Here is a 15,919-nt window from a genome sequence, read left to right as displayed (position 1 = left end):
AGGTCAATTTCTAGATACAACAAGGCTTTTCTGTCCCTTCTGTTGGATGGAATTTGAGACATTAGCACTTTTTAGGTGCTTGTAACGTTTTGGATTAGGTAAATTGCAGAGTGTAAACTGAGCCCAAGAACAGCTGTCCACAGCCAGCGGAAAGCAGGTTTGGTTTAAATGGGTTTTCCAGGGACATACTATTGATGACCCATCCGCGCAGGGTAACTCATCAATAGTTGATCGGCTGAGTTCCGCTGCTCGTGACCCTGGTCGATCAATGATTGGGTACGTACTGTCAGCGCTGAAACATACTGGGGTACAAAGTGGAAGTTGCCGCTCTGACCTTGTTTAGTGGCCGGTTCTTGTAATTGCAGGCCCAACTCTCATTCAAAATCAGTGGGAGCTGTGCCCGCAGTTACAAGCATCGGCCACTACATGGGTCGGAGGAGCAGCGGCCTCTGCTTCGTACCTCCTGTGTGTTGCAACGCTGACTGCAGGTGTCATCAGCAAGGGCCTGGAGTGGTGGACCCCAGCCAATCAGCTACTGATGTCCTATCCTGAAGATGGGTCATCAGAAGTATTCCCCTGGAAACCCCCTTTAAGTATTAATACCCTATTGCTCATCTCCACCTAGCTTTTTATATGGTATGGTAGACTTCAAGCCTGAATTGCCTTTTCTAATAATGACAACTTTTTGCTTATTTCTCAGCCTCATGGATAGAGAAGTGGCATTACTAGCTGAAATGGATAAGGTGAAAGCGGAAGCAAGTAAGTACTGGGTCACACATCAGGAGTATGAAATTATATATAGCCATACTAGTTTATGGAGTTCTGTAGCATTCTCGCAGACCTGAACTGCATCTGCTTGCGTTCAGTCATATAATACCTTGATTTGTGTTTTTGGTTTTTTTTTGTTTTTTTTCCCAAAATCAGTTTTATTGATTCATTTTTAATTATTGAAAGTTGACAAGACAAAAATCTTGCAGCATAGAAAAGCATATTTGAAATTCATTGATGATCCTCCCAATTAGTGTTATCTGGCTGTAAATTGATTGCCTATCTGTAGGATACGCCATAAGTAGTAGTTATGTGGGGGTTCTGTCCTTTTGTGAACCTGAAAATTCAACTATTCCTGTGGAGGTGCACTTAGCTTGTTTCTGCAGGAAACAGACAGCTCCGTTCCCAGTGCAGTGGCCAGGTTTGGTATTAGAGGCAAAGTTTCCATTGGACTGAATGGTCTGCAATACCAAACCTGGCCATTGCAGCTGTCTGCTTCCTGTAGAAATCCGCTCAGTGTACAAGAATGCTGGAGCAGCGGACAGCTGATCAGTAGGGGTCCTGGATGGCAGACCCATCCGATTTTACTATTGATGGCCAATCCTGTGGGTGGCCCATCACTGGATAACCCCTTTTTAGGTAATGGTTTCATTAGTGCTCTTTCTCCATCTTTCCTTAGTGGCGATCTTGGCCAGCCGTCAGAAGAAGGCAGAAGAGCTGAAGAAGCTGACCGATGTTGCTGTGCGGATGTCTGAAGAGCAGTTGGCAGAGCTTCGTGCAGACATCAAGGTTGGGCACTCTCATTCTGAAAATTAGCTTGTAATGTGTATGCAAATAACAGTAAATCCCAGCAGAAATGTGGAACGTTACAAGGTTTAGGACCTTTACTGAAGACGTTTGCTCTTAATGCTTGAGATTTAGGTGTTAATATTCTCAGGCACACAATTAAGTGCATGGCCTGAAAAACTTCCAAGAGCCATTTGCTCTGCTTCTTACCTTGTAGTAAATGAGATCTCCTATGATATTAAAATATAGGAGAAGTGTACCTTTTTTTTTCCCCATTGAGATTGAAGATTCTGGAATGTGTTTTGATGGCTAGGTACACCTTTTTATGATTTTATTTATTTTTAATCCGTGTGTTTTGGAAAATAAGGCTTTTTGTAATTTTTGGTTTTCATTGAAATTTTTGATTCTTTGATTTCTATCAAAACGGACAGCTCCTCCCCCAGCCTGCTCACCTGTTGTGAATGTGCATTCGCTGCCTTTCCACTGAGCTATTATAGAGGGTTGTATGACAGTGCTGGGGGTGGTGGAAGAAATCAGCAGGACAGAGCAGATAAAGCTACTATTACAGAAGGCTGTAATTCACTGCTCTTATCAGCAGTGGGGGTAAACCAGATCAGAGGATGAGATAGCTGTGTAGTACTGAGTGGGTGTGGTTATGCTACACAGCCTCTAAATGAGGGTAGGAAGAGCTGAGTTTGTGCATGCTGATGAAAGAGACCAGCTAATCAGTGCTGGGAATGCGCTTGAACCTTAAATTGAATGTAGAAAAGCCTGCAAACAAAGTATGACGCTTACTAAATCCATGAGAAGGGAAAACTCCATGCAAAAAAATAAAAGCAGATAACCGTATCATTTTTTTCTGCCGTGACTTTGTAAGTTATGTGTGTATTAATTTTTCGTACACAAAAGATTTTAAAGGGGGAAAAAAATACTGTAAATTCATCAATAGGACTGTTTTGGGGATAAAAAAAAACTTTTCAGGGACACAGTAGTGAAAAGCCATAGCTGTATTATGTGAGAGCCGTTAGTCACATGACATTGAACAACTTGTTGTAGCAGCGGTATTACTTGGTTATAACCATACATTTTTATTTGCGGCGGTCTGGAACAGAATTCGTACAATTCCTTATTAGTACATTTTTAAAATGTATTTATTTTTTTGTAGCTACAGCCATACGCCTCCTCAGTCCCATGTGCCACATCACATATTGTACAATGCAGATAATAATCTTTATTTGTATAAGGCCAACTTATTTGCAGCACTTTCAAAACACAGAGGATACAACCGTTACATGTAGTATTAAATTAGTTGGAAACAATAGTGGTGGAGGACTGCATTAACAAGCTTACACACAACAAGGAGGAGGTGATGCAGGAGGTACAGGGGCAGGAGATGTACACAGTAGGCAAAGTGGAGAATACAAGTTGCCCCAGATAGACAATAGTCCAGGCGTGTAGTGGGAGGCGCAGAGGGGGAATTTGTTCGGGAGATTTGGTATGCCTCTTTGAAGAGGTGTGTTTTTAATGCGCGCCTGAAGTTCTATGCGTCGGGGATTGTCCAGATGTCTTGGGGTAGTGCGTTCCAGGGGATCGGTGCTGCTCTGGTGAAGTCCTAGAGGCAGGCCTGAGATGTACATATTAAAGGGGTGTTTAGTCTGAGTGTGGTAGCAGAGTGGAGTGTGCAGGATGGGTGATGTACGGACAGCAGGGTAGCGATGTACGGTTGCGCGGCTCCATGGAGGGCTTTGAGGGTGAGCGTGATGAGTTTCAATTGAGTTCTGCAGTGGATGGGTATCTGAGAAGCAGCTGGATAGGAGGACGAGTCTAGTTACTGCGTTTAGTATGGATTGGAGAGGGGAGAGTCTGGTGCGGGGAAGGCCAATAAGCAACAAGTTGCAGTAGTCGAGTCGAGAATGGATGATGGCGATGACGAGTGTCTTTAGTGTGTCCTTTTAAGCATTTCTACTGTAGAAAATAACTATTGGGAATGACTTTCTCTTGACGACTTTAGTTATTCAGTAGATGATGTGTTCAAGCACGTCAAACTAGAAGCTACGTTTGTCTTGCAGCATTTCGTCAGCGAGAGGAAGTATGATGAGGAAATGGGCCGTGCTGCAAGGTTCACAGCTGATCTTGAGACTCTGAAGAAAAGCGTGGAGTCCTTTGGACAAGGTTCGCCACTACTGCCTGATATTAACATGAATTTGTGTAATATTTTTTAGACATTTTTGCACAGTAGTTTAACCCCTTCATGAACAAGGACATAAGAGAACGTCTTGGAGCGTCGGGGTATGTATGAAGAGAGGGTTGATCTCTCTTCATACAGCACGGGCGTCAGCTGTTTGTTACAGCTGACACCCGCGGGCAATACCTGCAAACGGCCTTTCGGCTGATCGTGGCTATTAACCCTTTAAATGCCGCTGTCAATTCTGGTATTTAAATCCCCCGAACGGGGGAAGCCAGTGGGGTGGCTTGATAGACTGCCTGTCAAATGGCAGTATGACATAATGCTATAGCATTACGTCATACTGCAGGAGAGATCAAAGCAGCGCATGTTGTAGTCCTCCAGGGGGGCTTAAAAGTAAAAATAAGATCAATAAAGTTTTATTAATTGTAAAAAAAAAAAAAGTAATGCAAGTTTAAATCGCCCCCCTTTTGCCATATCTTTCATTTAAAAATCATAAAATAAAAATACATATCTGATATCGCCGCGTCCATAAAAGTCCAATCTATCAAAGTATCGCATTATTTTCCCCGCACGGTGAACGTCGTCCAGAAAAAAAAAAGTAGAGAACGCCAGAAATGCACTTTTTCAGTCACCCTGTCTCCCAGAAAAAAATGCAATAAAAAGCGATCAAAAAGTCGTATGTACGGAAACTACAGGACATCCTGCAAAAAATAAGTTATCGTGTGCAGAAGATGACGGCAGAAAATAATTGAAAAAAATTTAATGTCTTTGAATAAAAAGTAGTACAGTAAAAAAAAAAAAAAAACTATATAAGTTTGGTATCATAGCAATCGTACTGACCCATAGAATAAAGATATCATGTCGTTTTTGTTGCAGTTTGTGCGCCGTAAAAACAAGATGCACCGAAAGATGGGGGAATGTCTTTTTTTTTGTTTGTTTGGTTTTTTTTTCATTTTACTCCAATTAGAATTTTTTAAAAAGGTTTTTCACTACATTATATGGTATAGTAAATGGCGCCATTTAAAAATACAACTCCTCACGCAAAAAACAAGCCCTCATACAGCGACGTCGATGGGTTAAAGAGAACCTGTCACCAGCAAAATCCTTTTCAGTCGCTTTCATAGTGTTAACCAGTGTGAATCCAGAAGGGCACACAAAAAAGACAATGCTTTTTTTATTTTATTTATTTATTTATTTTTTTTAAAGAAATTCTTTTATCATTGTGCGCCCAATATGCTAATGATCTGCCTCAAGTCAGAGAGGCATTGCCAAGAGGTCTCTAAGTCAGCGCATCATTCTTCCAACCCAGCCCTTCTATAGCCAGCTGCCGCCCCCTGGTCTGTACATCAGTGCTGATCGCACTGAGATCCCGCCCATGCATGGTGCGTCACTCTTGCCGTGTCTTCCGACCCACGCATAATGCGCCAGTGAAGTCGGTGTGACTGCACCTTGCTTCACGGCAGCAGTGATGAAACACGCATGTGCGGGATCTCAGTGCTGATGTACAGCCAGCTGTAGAAGGCCTTGGGTTTGAAGGATGACACGCTGACTCGAAGACCTCTTAGTCAAGGCAAATCAATCGCCTACTGATAAAAATAAGGATTTGTAAAAACGCATTAGGCCTTTATTTTTGGTAAAAGCATGTGTGTCCTGCTTGGGTCATACTCGTTACCGTTATGGAGGCAGCTTAAAAAACATTTAGCGGGTGACTGGATCCCTTTAAGGCCGATAGGCGTGTGCCCATTGATGGTGCAGTACAAAAGTTAAATACAGCTGAACTTACAGTAATGCCCGCCCGTCCGCCATGCAGACATAATATGGGTATTTGTTTTTACCGTTTGTGTTAAACTGACAGCTTTATGGGTTCTTAATTGCTCTATTATTGGAGTGATAAAAATCTCGCATTCCGCTACTATAAACGTGATGAACGCCTCGAGGCAGTGAGATTGTGTTTTATATACAGCGCTCATTGCCCATTAACTGCCACTACAAGAATACATCTCCGATACGGCTCTAGCTCCTCTCCGCCGATGCTATGGTAGTCTCCATCTGCAATCTGTCCTGCATCACATCTCTATATATTGTAAATTTGAGGGTTTTTTTGCCGCATTGATTTCACATATGTCTCATTTATGATCTCCTCCTATTGTAAAAGTGTTAGACATGTCCACAATATTCTCCAGTTACTTTATGGGATTGGTGTTACAGTCCCTCCAGAATCATCACATTTTCCAAATGGCTAATAAAAGCTGCTGTATATCAGCCTGCTAATAGTAAATGGCTCCTAGTTGTATGATATACCAGACGCATATTGTAAACCTCGTCAGATTGGAAAAAAAAGGCACACCGCTAGAGTTGCACTTTTTTGGTCACCCCGTCACGAAGAAATCCTTTAAAGGGATTCTGTCACTGGGTTCATGAAGCTTAACTCTGAGCGGAGTCATGGAGGCGGGCAGTGCCTGCCTCTTCCTGCCCACAGCATGCAGAGTGACAGCTCTCTCCCCTTTTCTGTACAGGAAGAGTGCTGTCAGTCTGCATGATGCAGGCAGGGAGAAGCTGGCGTGGCCCGCCTCTGTGACTCTGAGCTCAGCGCAGTCATGAACACAACGTTTTAATAAAAAGGGATCAAATAGTCATTTATACTTTAAAATGGCATAAATGGAAACCCCAGGTTGTCCCACAAAAAATAAGCCCTTACACACCCCTATCCATGGAAAGATTATGGTAAATTAAAATATAAAATCATTCTATATTTTATGATAAAATATAGAATATAATAAAATCTATAATATACCTTCTATTGTCTATAATTTTTATTTAGTACAACAATCTTACAAATGATTTTGGCATCGCCGTGATCATTCTGACCCACAGAATAAATGTCATTTTTATGCACATTATATGGTGCATTAAATGGTACCATTAAAAAAATATATGATTTTTCCTGCAAAAAACAGGCCTTAGACAGCTACAGACAGAAAAATAAGTTGTTTTTTTTTTTTTGAAAGTGGGGGTGAAACCAAAAATGGTAAGGAGTGAAAAGGAGCAGGAGGGTGTACATCCTTAACCCCTTAATGACGCGGCCATTTTTCTTTTTCCCTTTTCGTTTTTTCCTCCCCCCTTTAAAAAAATCGTAACTCCTTTTATTTATTCATCGACATCGCTGTATGAGGGCTTGTTTTTTTGCTGCCCGAGTTGTATTTTTCAATGGTGCCATTTACTGTACCATATAATGCACTGAAAAACTTTTAAAAAATTCTAAGTGAAGTAAAATGGAAAAAAAACAACCATCTTTAGTGTGTCTTGCTTCTACGGCGCACAAACGGCAACAAAAACGACATGATAACTTTAATCTATGCGTCAGTACGATTACTACGATACCAAACTTGTATAGTATTTTTTTTACTATACTCCTCTTTTTTTTTTTTTTTTTCAAAGACATTAAATTTTTTTCAATTATTTTCTGCAGTCATTTTGTGCGCGCGATTAACTTTTTTATTTTTCCGTCGACGTAGTTGAGCAAGGTCTCATTTTTTGCGGGATGTCCTGTAGTTTCTGATAGTACCATTTTGGAATACATACGACTTTTTGATCGCTTTTTATTACGTTTTTTCTGGGAGACAGGGTAACTAAAAAAAGTGCATTTCTGGCGTTCTTTATTTTTTTTTTTCGGACGAAGTTCACTGTGCGGGAAAAATAATGCGCTACTTTGATAGTTTGGACTTTTACGGCCGCGGCGATACCAAATACATATTTTGAATTTATTATTTAGATTTTTTTAATAATAGATATGGCAAAAGGGGGTTATTTAAACTTTTACAACTTTTTTTTTTTTTTTTCAATTAAAAAAAACTTTATTGATTTTTTTTATTTTTATTTTTTTTTTTACATTACTTTGAAGTCCCCCTGGGGGACTTTAAGATGCGATGCTATGATCGCTCCTGCAGTATGACGTAATGCTATAGCATTACGTCATACTGCTTTTTGACAGGCAGTCTATCAAGCCACCCTGTGTGGATGGCTTGATAGGCAGTCTGTTAAGGCAGCCCAGGGGCCTTTCATTAGGCCCCCGGCTGCCATGACACCTGCATGGCTCCCCCGATCTCACCGCAGGGGGGCCATGCGGGACCCCTGAACATCGTTCGGTGGATTTAAATGCCGCTGTCAGAATTGACAGCGGCATTTAAATGGTTAATAGCCTGCCCACGGGTGTCAGCTTTTATAAACAGCTGACGCCCGCACTGTATGAAGAGAGGTTGCACCGCAACCTCTTTTCATACATACCCCGCGGCCACAGGACGTACCGGTACGTCCTTGGTCGTGAAGGGGTTAAGGCATATTACTTTAGTGGCAGAAGGGAATATAAAAATTCCCAGTGACTGACTGATTCCTATGGGTCTGGCCTTCCATAACCACCTTTTACATTCATTAGAAGGTATCAAATTAAATTGTCCTAAGCCTGAGTGGCTCTACATTGGCCCTGAGGGTGCCCGTATGTCCTATAGGCTAATCCTGGCCCTGCGGGTGCCCGTATGTCCTATAGGCTAATCCTGGCCCTGCGGGTGCCCGAATGTCCTATAGGCTAGTGCTGGCCCTGCGGGTGTCCGTATGTCCTATAGGCTAGTGCTGGCCCTGCGGGTGCCTGTATGTCCTATAGGCTAGTGCTGGCCCTGCGGGTGCCTGTATGTCCTATAGGCTAGTGCTGGCCCTGCGGGTGCCCGTATGTCCTATAGGCTAGTGCTGGCCCTGCGGGTGCCCGTATGTCCTATAGGCTAGTGCTGGCCCTGCGGGTGCCCGTATGTCCTATAGGCTAGTGCTGGCCCTGCGGGTGCCCGTATGTCCTATAGGCTAGTGCTGGCCCTGCGGGTGCCCGTATGTCCTATAGGCTAGTGCTGGCCCTGCGGGTGCCCGTATGTCCTATAGGCTAGTGCTGGCCCTGCGGGTGCCCGTATGTCCTATAGGCTAGTGCTGGCCCTGCGGGTGCCCGTATGTCCTATAGGCTAGTGCTGGCCCTGCGGGTGCCCGTATGTCCTGTAGGCTAGTGCTGGCCCTGCGGGTGCCCGTATGTCCTGTAGGCTAGTGCTGGCCCGGAGGGTGCCCGTATGTCCTGTAGGCTCGTGCTGGCCCGGAGGGTGCCCGTATGTCCTGTAGGCTCGTGCTGGCCCGGAGGGTGCCCGTATGTCCTGTAGGCTCGTGCTGGCCCGGAGGGTGCCCGTATGTCCTGTAGGCTCGTGCTGGCCCGGAGGGTGCCCGTATGTCCTGTAGGCTCGTGCTGGCCCGGAGGGTGCCCGTATGTCCTGTAGGCTCGTGCTGGCCTGGAGGGTGCCCGTATGTCCTAGAGGCTAACCTTGATATAAGTTAGAAAATTGCCCCATGACTGATCCAGTTGCTGTCTTCATTTCCCTATGACTGTGTGATGTGAGGTCTGTGCAGCTGATTCTTCAGATGTCATCAGATACATTGCCGTGTGACTGATGTAAGCTACACTCTTTATTCTTCTGCAGGCATGTCAGCCTTTGTCTCCACTCCCCACAGCTTCTGCTGCCACAGGCTCTTTGGAGCGAGCAGCATGGGGTTTATATATTCTCGCTGGCGGGCTAGCAGTACAGTTAGCACAGCGTGTGTGACGTCTTTTGGCTGTAATCTGTTTAGTAATGACATGTCCTCGCCCGCTTTCATCTCAGTGTGACTTCTGTTTTACCTTCCAGTGTCCCATCCAAAGAACAATTATTCTGCCCGCTCTCGGTGTTGCTCCTTAACTAGTCCCAGTGATGCCTCCGCTCCGTCCACCCCAGTCTTGTCTTCTGCTCCCAGCCTTACATCTACCAATCGAAAGCCTACAGCCACAGGAGACTCTGCTCCCAGTCATAATGTTACAAGGCAGAACCAACCACCCAGACAGGTATGGGGTTTTTTGTTTTAGATTTTTGTGTCCACTTTCTTTTGCACGATAACCAATTATTTCACTGCGTAATGTGAATGAAGAAGCAGCAGCACACATCTGACGACTCCTCCATGCGGTTGTGCACTGAGGAGGTATGATGAGCTTTAGGACCCCTGTTCTGAGGACTGGTACGGGGACCCAGCAGTGGGGGGGATGCTTAGCAATCAATTGCCAGATTTATACTGTTCTCATACAATATTAATAGCTGTTATGCTGTTCACTGGTCACCCAATTTTCTACCAACCTTGATTACCTCATTGGGGTTTTGTGTTTTTTGGGTTTTTTTTCGTTTCTTGGCCTTCCACTGGATCAAAAGGTGGGGTGGAAACGGGCTGAACTTGATTTTTGGCACTATCGTTGTGCCTATCGGTCATCCTGGTGTCTGCCATCTTGGATTCAACCTAAAAAAAAACTTCATTTTTTGAAGGGGGGTCATCGGGAACATGAGTTGACCATTTCCAATCCACTGTCTGACGTCTGAGGACCTTCTGATTGAAGCCTGTACAGCTCCGATGTCGGCAGATGGCCGGCAGGGTATTCTTACTGTGTATTACTGCCCACTTTGTTGTCGGGGACCTCTCCAGCATGTCTCATACCGCAGTACTCGCTCTAGCCAGCAGATGGTGCCATTGTATAATGGCAGAAAGAGGAAGCCCCCTAGGAAACCCTGAATCCAAAATTGGATTGCAAAGGGTTAAAGGTAGAATTTCATCACAAAATTGATAGGTGCAGTGATTCTTCAATACCTGCAAACATTTAGGAGTTATAGATCTCATGTTGAGTATTACTGAAGTTATGTTGAATTATGTGGTATGGAAAAACCCTAATCGTATATCTTCAGGTACCAGAAAATGCAGTTAACAATCCAGGACAGAACTGAGATCATCCTGATGATTGGTAACAGAAATTCACGTGAGCTGGGCAAGGCTTCAGTCAAAAACAACTATTGAGTGCGCAAACTGTCAAACTGATTCAAAAGTTTTGGGGAACTGGTGATGTCCAAAACAAGAACTGGTTTACGATCCCGAAGCATTGACTGCTCTACTAGCTGTTTTTCAAGAAGAGTCCACAGAAAAGCACCAGGAGACATTGGAGCATGGTGTGAGTCAACCAACTGTCATAAGGATCCTTAAGACACAGAAGTGGCACCCATACAAAATGCAGCTGTAACAGAAGTTGCATGGAGATGACTGGATGAAAGATTCTTCTGACAATTGATTCGGCCCACACCAATTTTCAGTTTTCTTGACCAGTTCTCCAATCTGAATCGGTTTCTTGGCAGTCTTCCTGGGTGGTGTTGATTTGAAAGCCTTGACTACTTCACGTGAACTTCTCTTACTGGCCATCAGAATGATCTGGATTGTTAACTGCATCTTCTGGTACCTGAAGACACATGTGATTAGAATCTTCCATACCACATAATTGAATATATCTTTAAAGGGGTTCTGACATGAAAAAAAAAATAATTGTACTCACCTTGCCTGGCCTGGCCCGATCGCCAGGCATGTCCCCTCCAGCCGGCATCTTCTTCTGTGCCTTTAAAGCAGAGCAGGAGCGGTCAAAAAGACCGCTTCCTGCTCTGGTCCGTCCGTCAGGCACTTCCGAGGTCAACGGACGGACCGCCACAGCAAGCACGTCACAAGCAGTGCTTGCTGTGGGCGGCCCGTCCGTCCTGGCTGAAATCCGGAGTGCTGAGCATGCGCAGTGGAGACGCGGCCCGTCCTGACTCCTGTCAGAGGGCACCTCTCCACTGCGCATGCGCGCGATCCCGGAGCGGGGCGGCTGCTGGAGGAAGAAGACTGCCTGCCGGGAGGCATACTAGCACTTTCTGCTTAGGTTAAGCAGCGCTGCTGATTAGAGCCACCTGATTGGCTCTTCGGCACCACGTGACTGCACAGCGTGCACCAATCAGGTGGCTCTAGTCAGGCTGCTTAACCTAAGCAGAAAGTGCTAATATGCTGCCGGGAGATGACCCCCCCGATGTCAACAACAACAGGAGAACAGGTAAGCATAAGATTTTTATGCTTTAGCAGCCATTAACCCATGGGTTCCCTGGGTCCATTAGGCAGACCAGGGAACAATGGCTGCTAAAGCATAAAAACATTATTCATGTCAGAACCCCTTTAATAATAATGCTGAACATGACATCATCTATAACTCAAACTGTTGCAGATACTAGAATATCTGACGAAATTCTACCTTTACTTCATTTATCCCATGACCACCTATCCATTTAAGTTTCTTGAGCTGAATCCAAGATGGCCACCACCAAGAAGTCTGATGACACTACGATGGTGCCAAAAAGTTTTCTCCCACCTATCCGTATTCTACTAAGTTGTTAGTTACTAAGTTGTTAGAGACTTGTTACTAGGAATGTTTGGAAAGGTGGATATCCAGGTCTTTAGGTCTTGTTATGGATTTTGGAAACGGAATTACCATTTAGTGGAAGCCAGCGTAGAAGATCATGCAGAAAGGGCTGACAAGTATTAAGACTTCACAGGCCTTCTAGTTCTAGAAGCTTAAGGCCTCATGTCGAGAGGCAAAATAAGAATTAAAATCCGCAGCAGATCACCCGCATGCGGATCCGCATCCCATAGGGATGCATTGACCACCCGCGGGTAGATAAATACCCGCGGATGGTCAATAAAAGGGAATTTAAAAAAAATGGAGCATGAAGAAATCCGGACACGCTCCATTTTCGTGTGGGTCTCCCGCGGGGACGGCTCCCGCAGGCTTCTATTGAAGCCTATGGAAGCTGTCCGGATCCACGGGAGACCAAAATCAGAATATACTCACCTGCTCCAGATCTTCCCTTCTTCGCGACTTCATCTTCTCTCCGTCGCGGCCGGATCTTTTTTTTCTTCGGGCCAGCGCATGCGCATGGCACGCAACCGACGTGCCGTGCACATCCTCCGGGCCGAAGAAAGAGGATCCGGCCGCGACGGAGAGAAGATGAAGCTGCGACGAAGGGAAGATCTGGAGCGTGCGAGAGGTGAGTTAATTCTTATTTTCAGCGCTTATGTCCGCGGGGCAGGAGGGACCCGGTACGGATTCTCCATGGAGAATCCGTAGCGGGCCTGATTTTCCCCGTGGACATGAGGCCTAAATGTTTTACTGTTGTAGCACTTGAAGCTTTACTAATGAGCTAATATTCGCTATTTTTTACTTTACTAGGGGTATCAAATGAATAAAAGGCAAGGGCAGGGCTACCGACCTCAGGGCCCACGGCAAAACTACAACACTAACAATGCAAGATATGATAATGCTAATCGCAACCGGAACAGCTCCTGGTACCATTCTAACCCTCGAAACCAAGGCTATCCACAGACGCAACGTCCACCCAGTGACCGGATATCTACTACCCATCCCTCTGGAACCAATGGACCTGCTGCCACTCCCGAGTCCGTCCAAATAGGGGTCTTGGATCCTGAAAACAAAGCTCTACCGCAGCGTAAACCGCGAGCGAACCCTGCATCAGCTTCCTGAGACCGGAGATAACCTACGCCTTTAGTCCGCACTTTCAACATTCAACTCTGTAACTTGACTTTTAGAAAACTGTTAGATTTATTAACAAAAAAGAAACGTTTACAGCCAGCTGTTTCGTGCCACTTTTCTTGTTTTTTTGTTTTTTTTCTTCGTCTTAATGGACACTTTTTTTGCTCCTTCACTTTCGGTCATTGCTTCTAAAGTAACCAATAGGCTTTCCCATGAGTTGCTACATTGTATCTGCATCCCCCCCTAGCTTTACTCCCTTTCTTAGACCTCCTTTAAGAGCACAGACAGGTACTGGCTAGAACATATGTCCTATTGGTGCCAGCTCTTGCCACTGCCATGGTGCCAGCTTCGCAAACTTCAAACTCATGGGCTCCCAGCAATCTGCAGCTTCTTGAAATTTTAATCTGCTCTATTTTATAGAATGGAAATCTATGCAATGTCACATAAGACCTGCAGTTCTGTATTATGCTCCTTCTCGGAGTGAATTGGCATTGCTAGGTTTCTGCATTAATAGATCTTTCGGTTCAAACCGTTTTGACCTTCTACTCTACCAGTACTTTATTTACTTCCTAGATACCATTTCCTACGTCTGTCTTCAAAGTGCCTTGTTTTTTGTACTGGTGTCAGCGACTTTTACACATTCCTTCCATTTCTTACAATCCCGCCCTTCCCCTTCCCCCAAATGTTGACTTCCTTATAACTTTTGGTCAGTCATTTGTGGGGCTTTCTCACTGAACCTTGTTCCGTTAATGGCACACATTCAGCACTACTTCACGCCATGTTCGAACTTACCACAACTTTATTCTTTTTGGTTCTTTAGGTTCTAATCAAAACTTTGATTACCCGCCCAAACTGGAAGTCTTTTAGAGTGCTTCGAGGTTCTGCACAGAGAGGCTTCGAGTACAGTCGTCTTACTTCCTTCCTTCCTTCCTTGGTCCTTTCATCCAACTTTTTTCTTTTCTTTCGTGGACCAAAGAGTGAAATTGCACTGTCCTACTGCTGTGGCCCCGTCATGGGCCACAGTTTGCAAGTTTTTCCAAGTTCCTGTGAATTAGGGCAGTGCCCCTTTTCCTTATTTTTCCTCTTGTCCAAAGATGCACCTTCTCACCAATATTCACGTGTCTCGTTTTTTTTGTTTTTGTTCTTCTTTTGGTCATGGGGAAACAGATGGGGGAGGAATAATGTTAATAGATATAGGTTTCCATTTTATAATAGACTTTAGTTCAAGGGCTTTTGGTGTTGTCACATTTCCTAGAGCAACACTTAAAAGGATATTTAAATGTTAAATACAGTTCATTATGAGGAGCTAGTGCAGGTGTATTGACCATCAACATTGAAATCAGTATCTGACATTGATTAAAGTGTATAATGTAGCAGCTATTGATCAGAAGCTATTGATCCGCCTGCCTTGGAATCTTTTATCGGCTTTCGTCTATGTGGCTGTTTTTGAGGTTTTTTTTTTTTAGTACAGTCGCTAAGGACATCCCATGGACGAGCCTCGAAGTCTCTTTTAATGATGACAATCCCGCAGCGCTAGTTTTAATGTACTCCTGTACCGTGAATCATATCTTGCTAGTTACATAAAATGCTATGCAGAACTTAATCTCACAATTCAATTATATTGGAATAGTACTTAAATATAGAAGGAATATTGGAGTGAGTAGGCTGTTGCACACAAAAAAAAAAAAATGTAAAGATATGCATGGGACGATCACTTTTGGAATAAAAAATCCTTTCTTTGAAACCTGGAGGTCAATAAAAGGGATGGTTTTAAACCTGCCTATTGATTCTAGAGCTGGTCACAGTATAGGGTGGTCAGCGGAGGATGAGCTCTATTCTGTTTGCATGCAGTGACCTCCTTGGGATCATCAGCCCGGCATGAGATGTCAGGGGTAACGCTTCAATTTTACAAGTCGTGTCCTTATATCGGAAATGTATGAAAATGTGACACGTTATTTGACATTGCCCATGGGGTCATTGTATCCAGCACCCCAATGGCTTCTAAAACCTCTTAATACACTGCATGACCTCTTAATACACGGCATGACAACTGCTTGTAGTTACGGCAAATACAGAACTTGCAATATATATTTTTATACAGGTTAGATTCTAGAGTGCCAATACCTGAAAGTTGGGCAAAGTGCGTTGAGATTGGACAATATAACTGTATGGGTGCATTAAGGTGGCTTTACACAAGACTACTATTGGCTGAATAACTTCAAAGGAGCAAACTCAAATCACTATTTGTACAGCGTTACCAGAGGCACCGATGGGGTGATCACTCGCTAGTCCTATCGGCTTCCCAAGAAGTAGTCGCTGGTTGATCAAATCATGTAGTATAAAGTTGCTGTTTTGTAGTTTCAACAACTTGCAAATGAAGTTTCAAGGAGATCCCCTCTACGACCGATATCTCGAGGAACTATTAATGATCAATCCTCATTATGTGTAAAGGCAACCCAACACTGGCATTCATACACTGCAGGGACTATCTGAGCAAGAGGTGCTCTGTGTAAAGGTGCCTTTACTTAGAAAGTGATTTTCTAGGACTCTTATATGCTTAGGACACACTATCCATATCTGATCTGGCTGATCGGTTGAACAAGGGGATTACGTTGCTTGCGGTGCCTGGTACAACTCGGTCCCATTCAGTTAAATAGGTCTGAGCTGAAGCTCCTGCACTGTGCCTGTAAACCATTGTAAAAGGGACCCTGTCACCTGCCTGAAGCACTATAAATTAA

The 15,919-nt window shown here is 44.2% G+C and overlaps 1 protein-coding gene across 3 annotated transcripts in view; it reads left to right on the top strand.

The window, feature by feature from the left end:
• SPATS2 (spermatogenesis associated serine rich 2) overlaps window positions 1-14,956 on the top strand; it is a 74,670-nt gene extending 59,714 nt beyond the window's left edge. For all 3 annotated transcript variants that reach the window (XM_066585571.1, XM_066585580.1, XM_066585561.1), the window contains 5 exons: window positions 701-759; window positions 1,448-1,557; window positions 3,624-3,726; window positions 9,451-9,644; window positions 12,861-14,956. In XM_066585571.1, coding sequence (XP_066441668.1) covers window positions 701-759; window positions 1,448-1,557; window positions 3,624-3,726; window positions 9,451-9,644; window positions 12,861-13,172 — 778 coding nt within the window. In that variant the 3' untranslated portion in view covers window positions 13,173-14,956. The remainder of the gene's footprint in view (window positions 1-700; window positions 760-1,447; window positions 1,558-3,623; window positions 3,727-9,450; window positions 9,645-12,860) is intronic.
• The last annotated feature ends 963 nt before the right edge of the window (window positions 14,957-15,919 follow it).

Source organism: Eleutherodactylus coqui, chromosome 1 (genome assembly GCF_035609145.1).
Source record: "Eleutherodactylus coqui strain aEleCoq1 chromosome 1, aEleCoq1.hap1, whole genome shotgun sequence".
NCBI classification, from domain to species: domain Eukaryota; kingdom Metazoa; phylum Chordata; class Amphibia; order Anura; family Eleutherodactylidae; genus Eleutherodactylus; species Eleutherodactylus coqui.
This window is presented reverse-complemented; position numbering and strand designations above follow the sequence as displayed.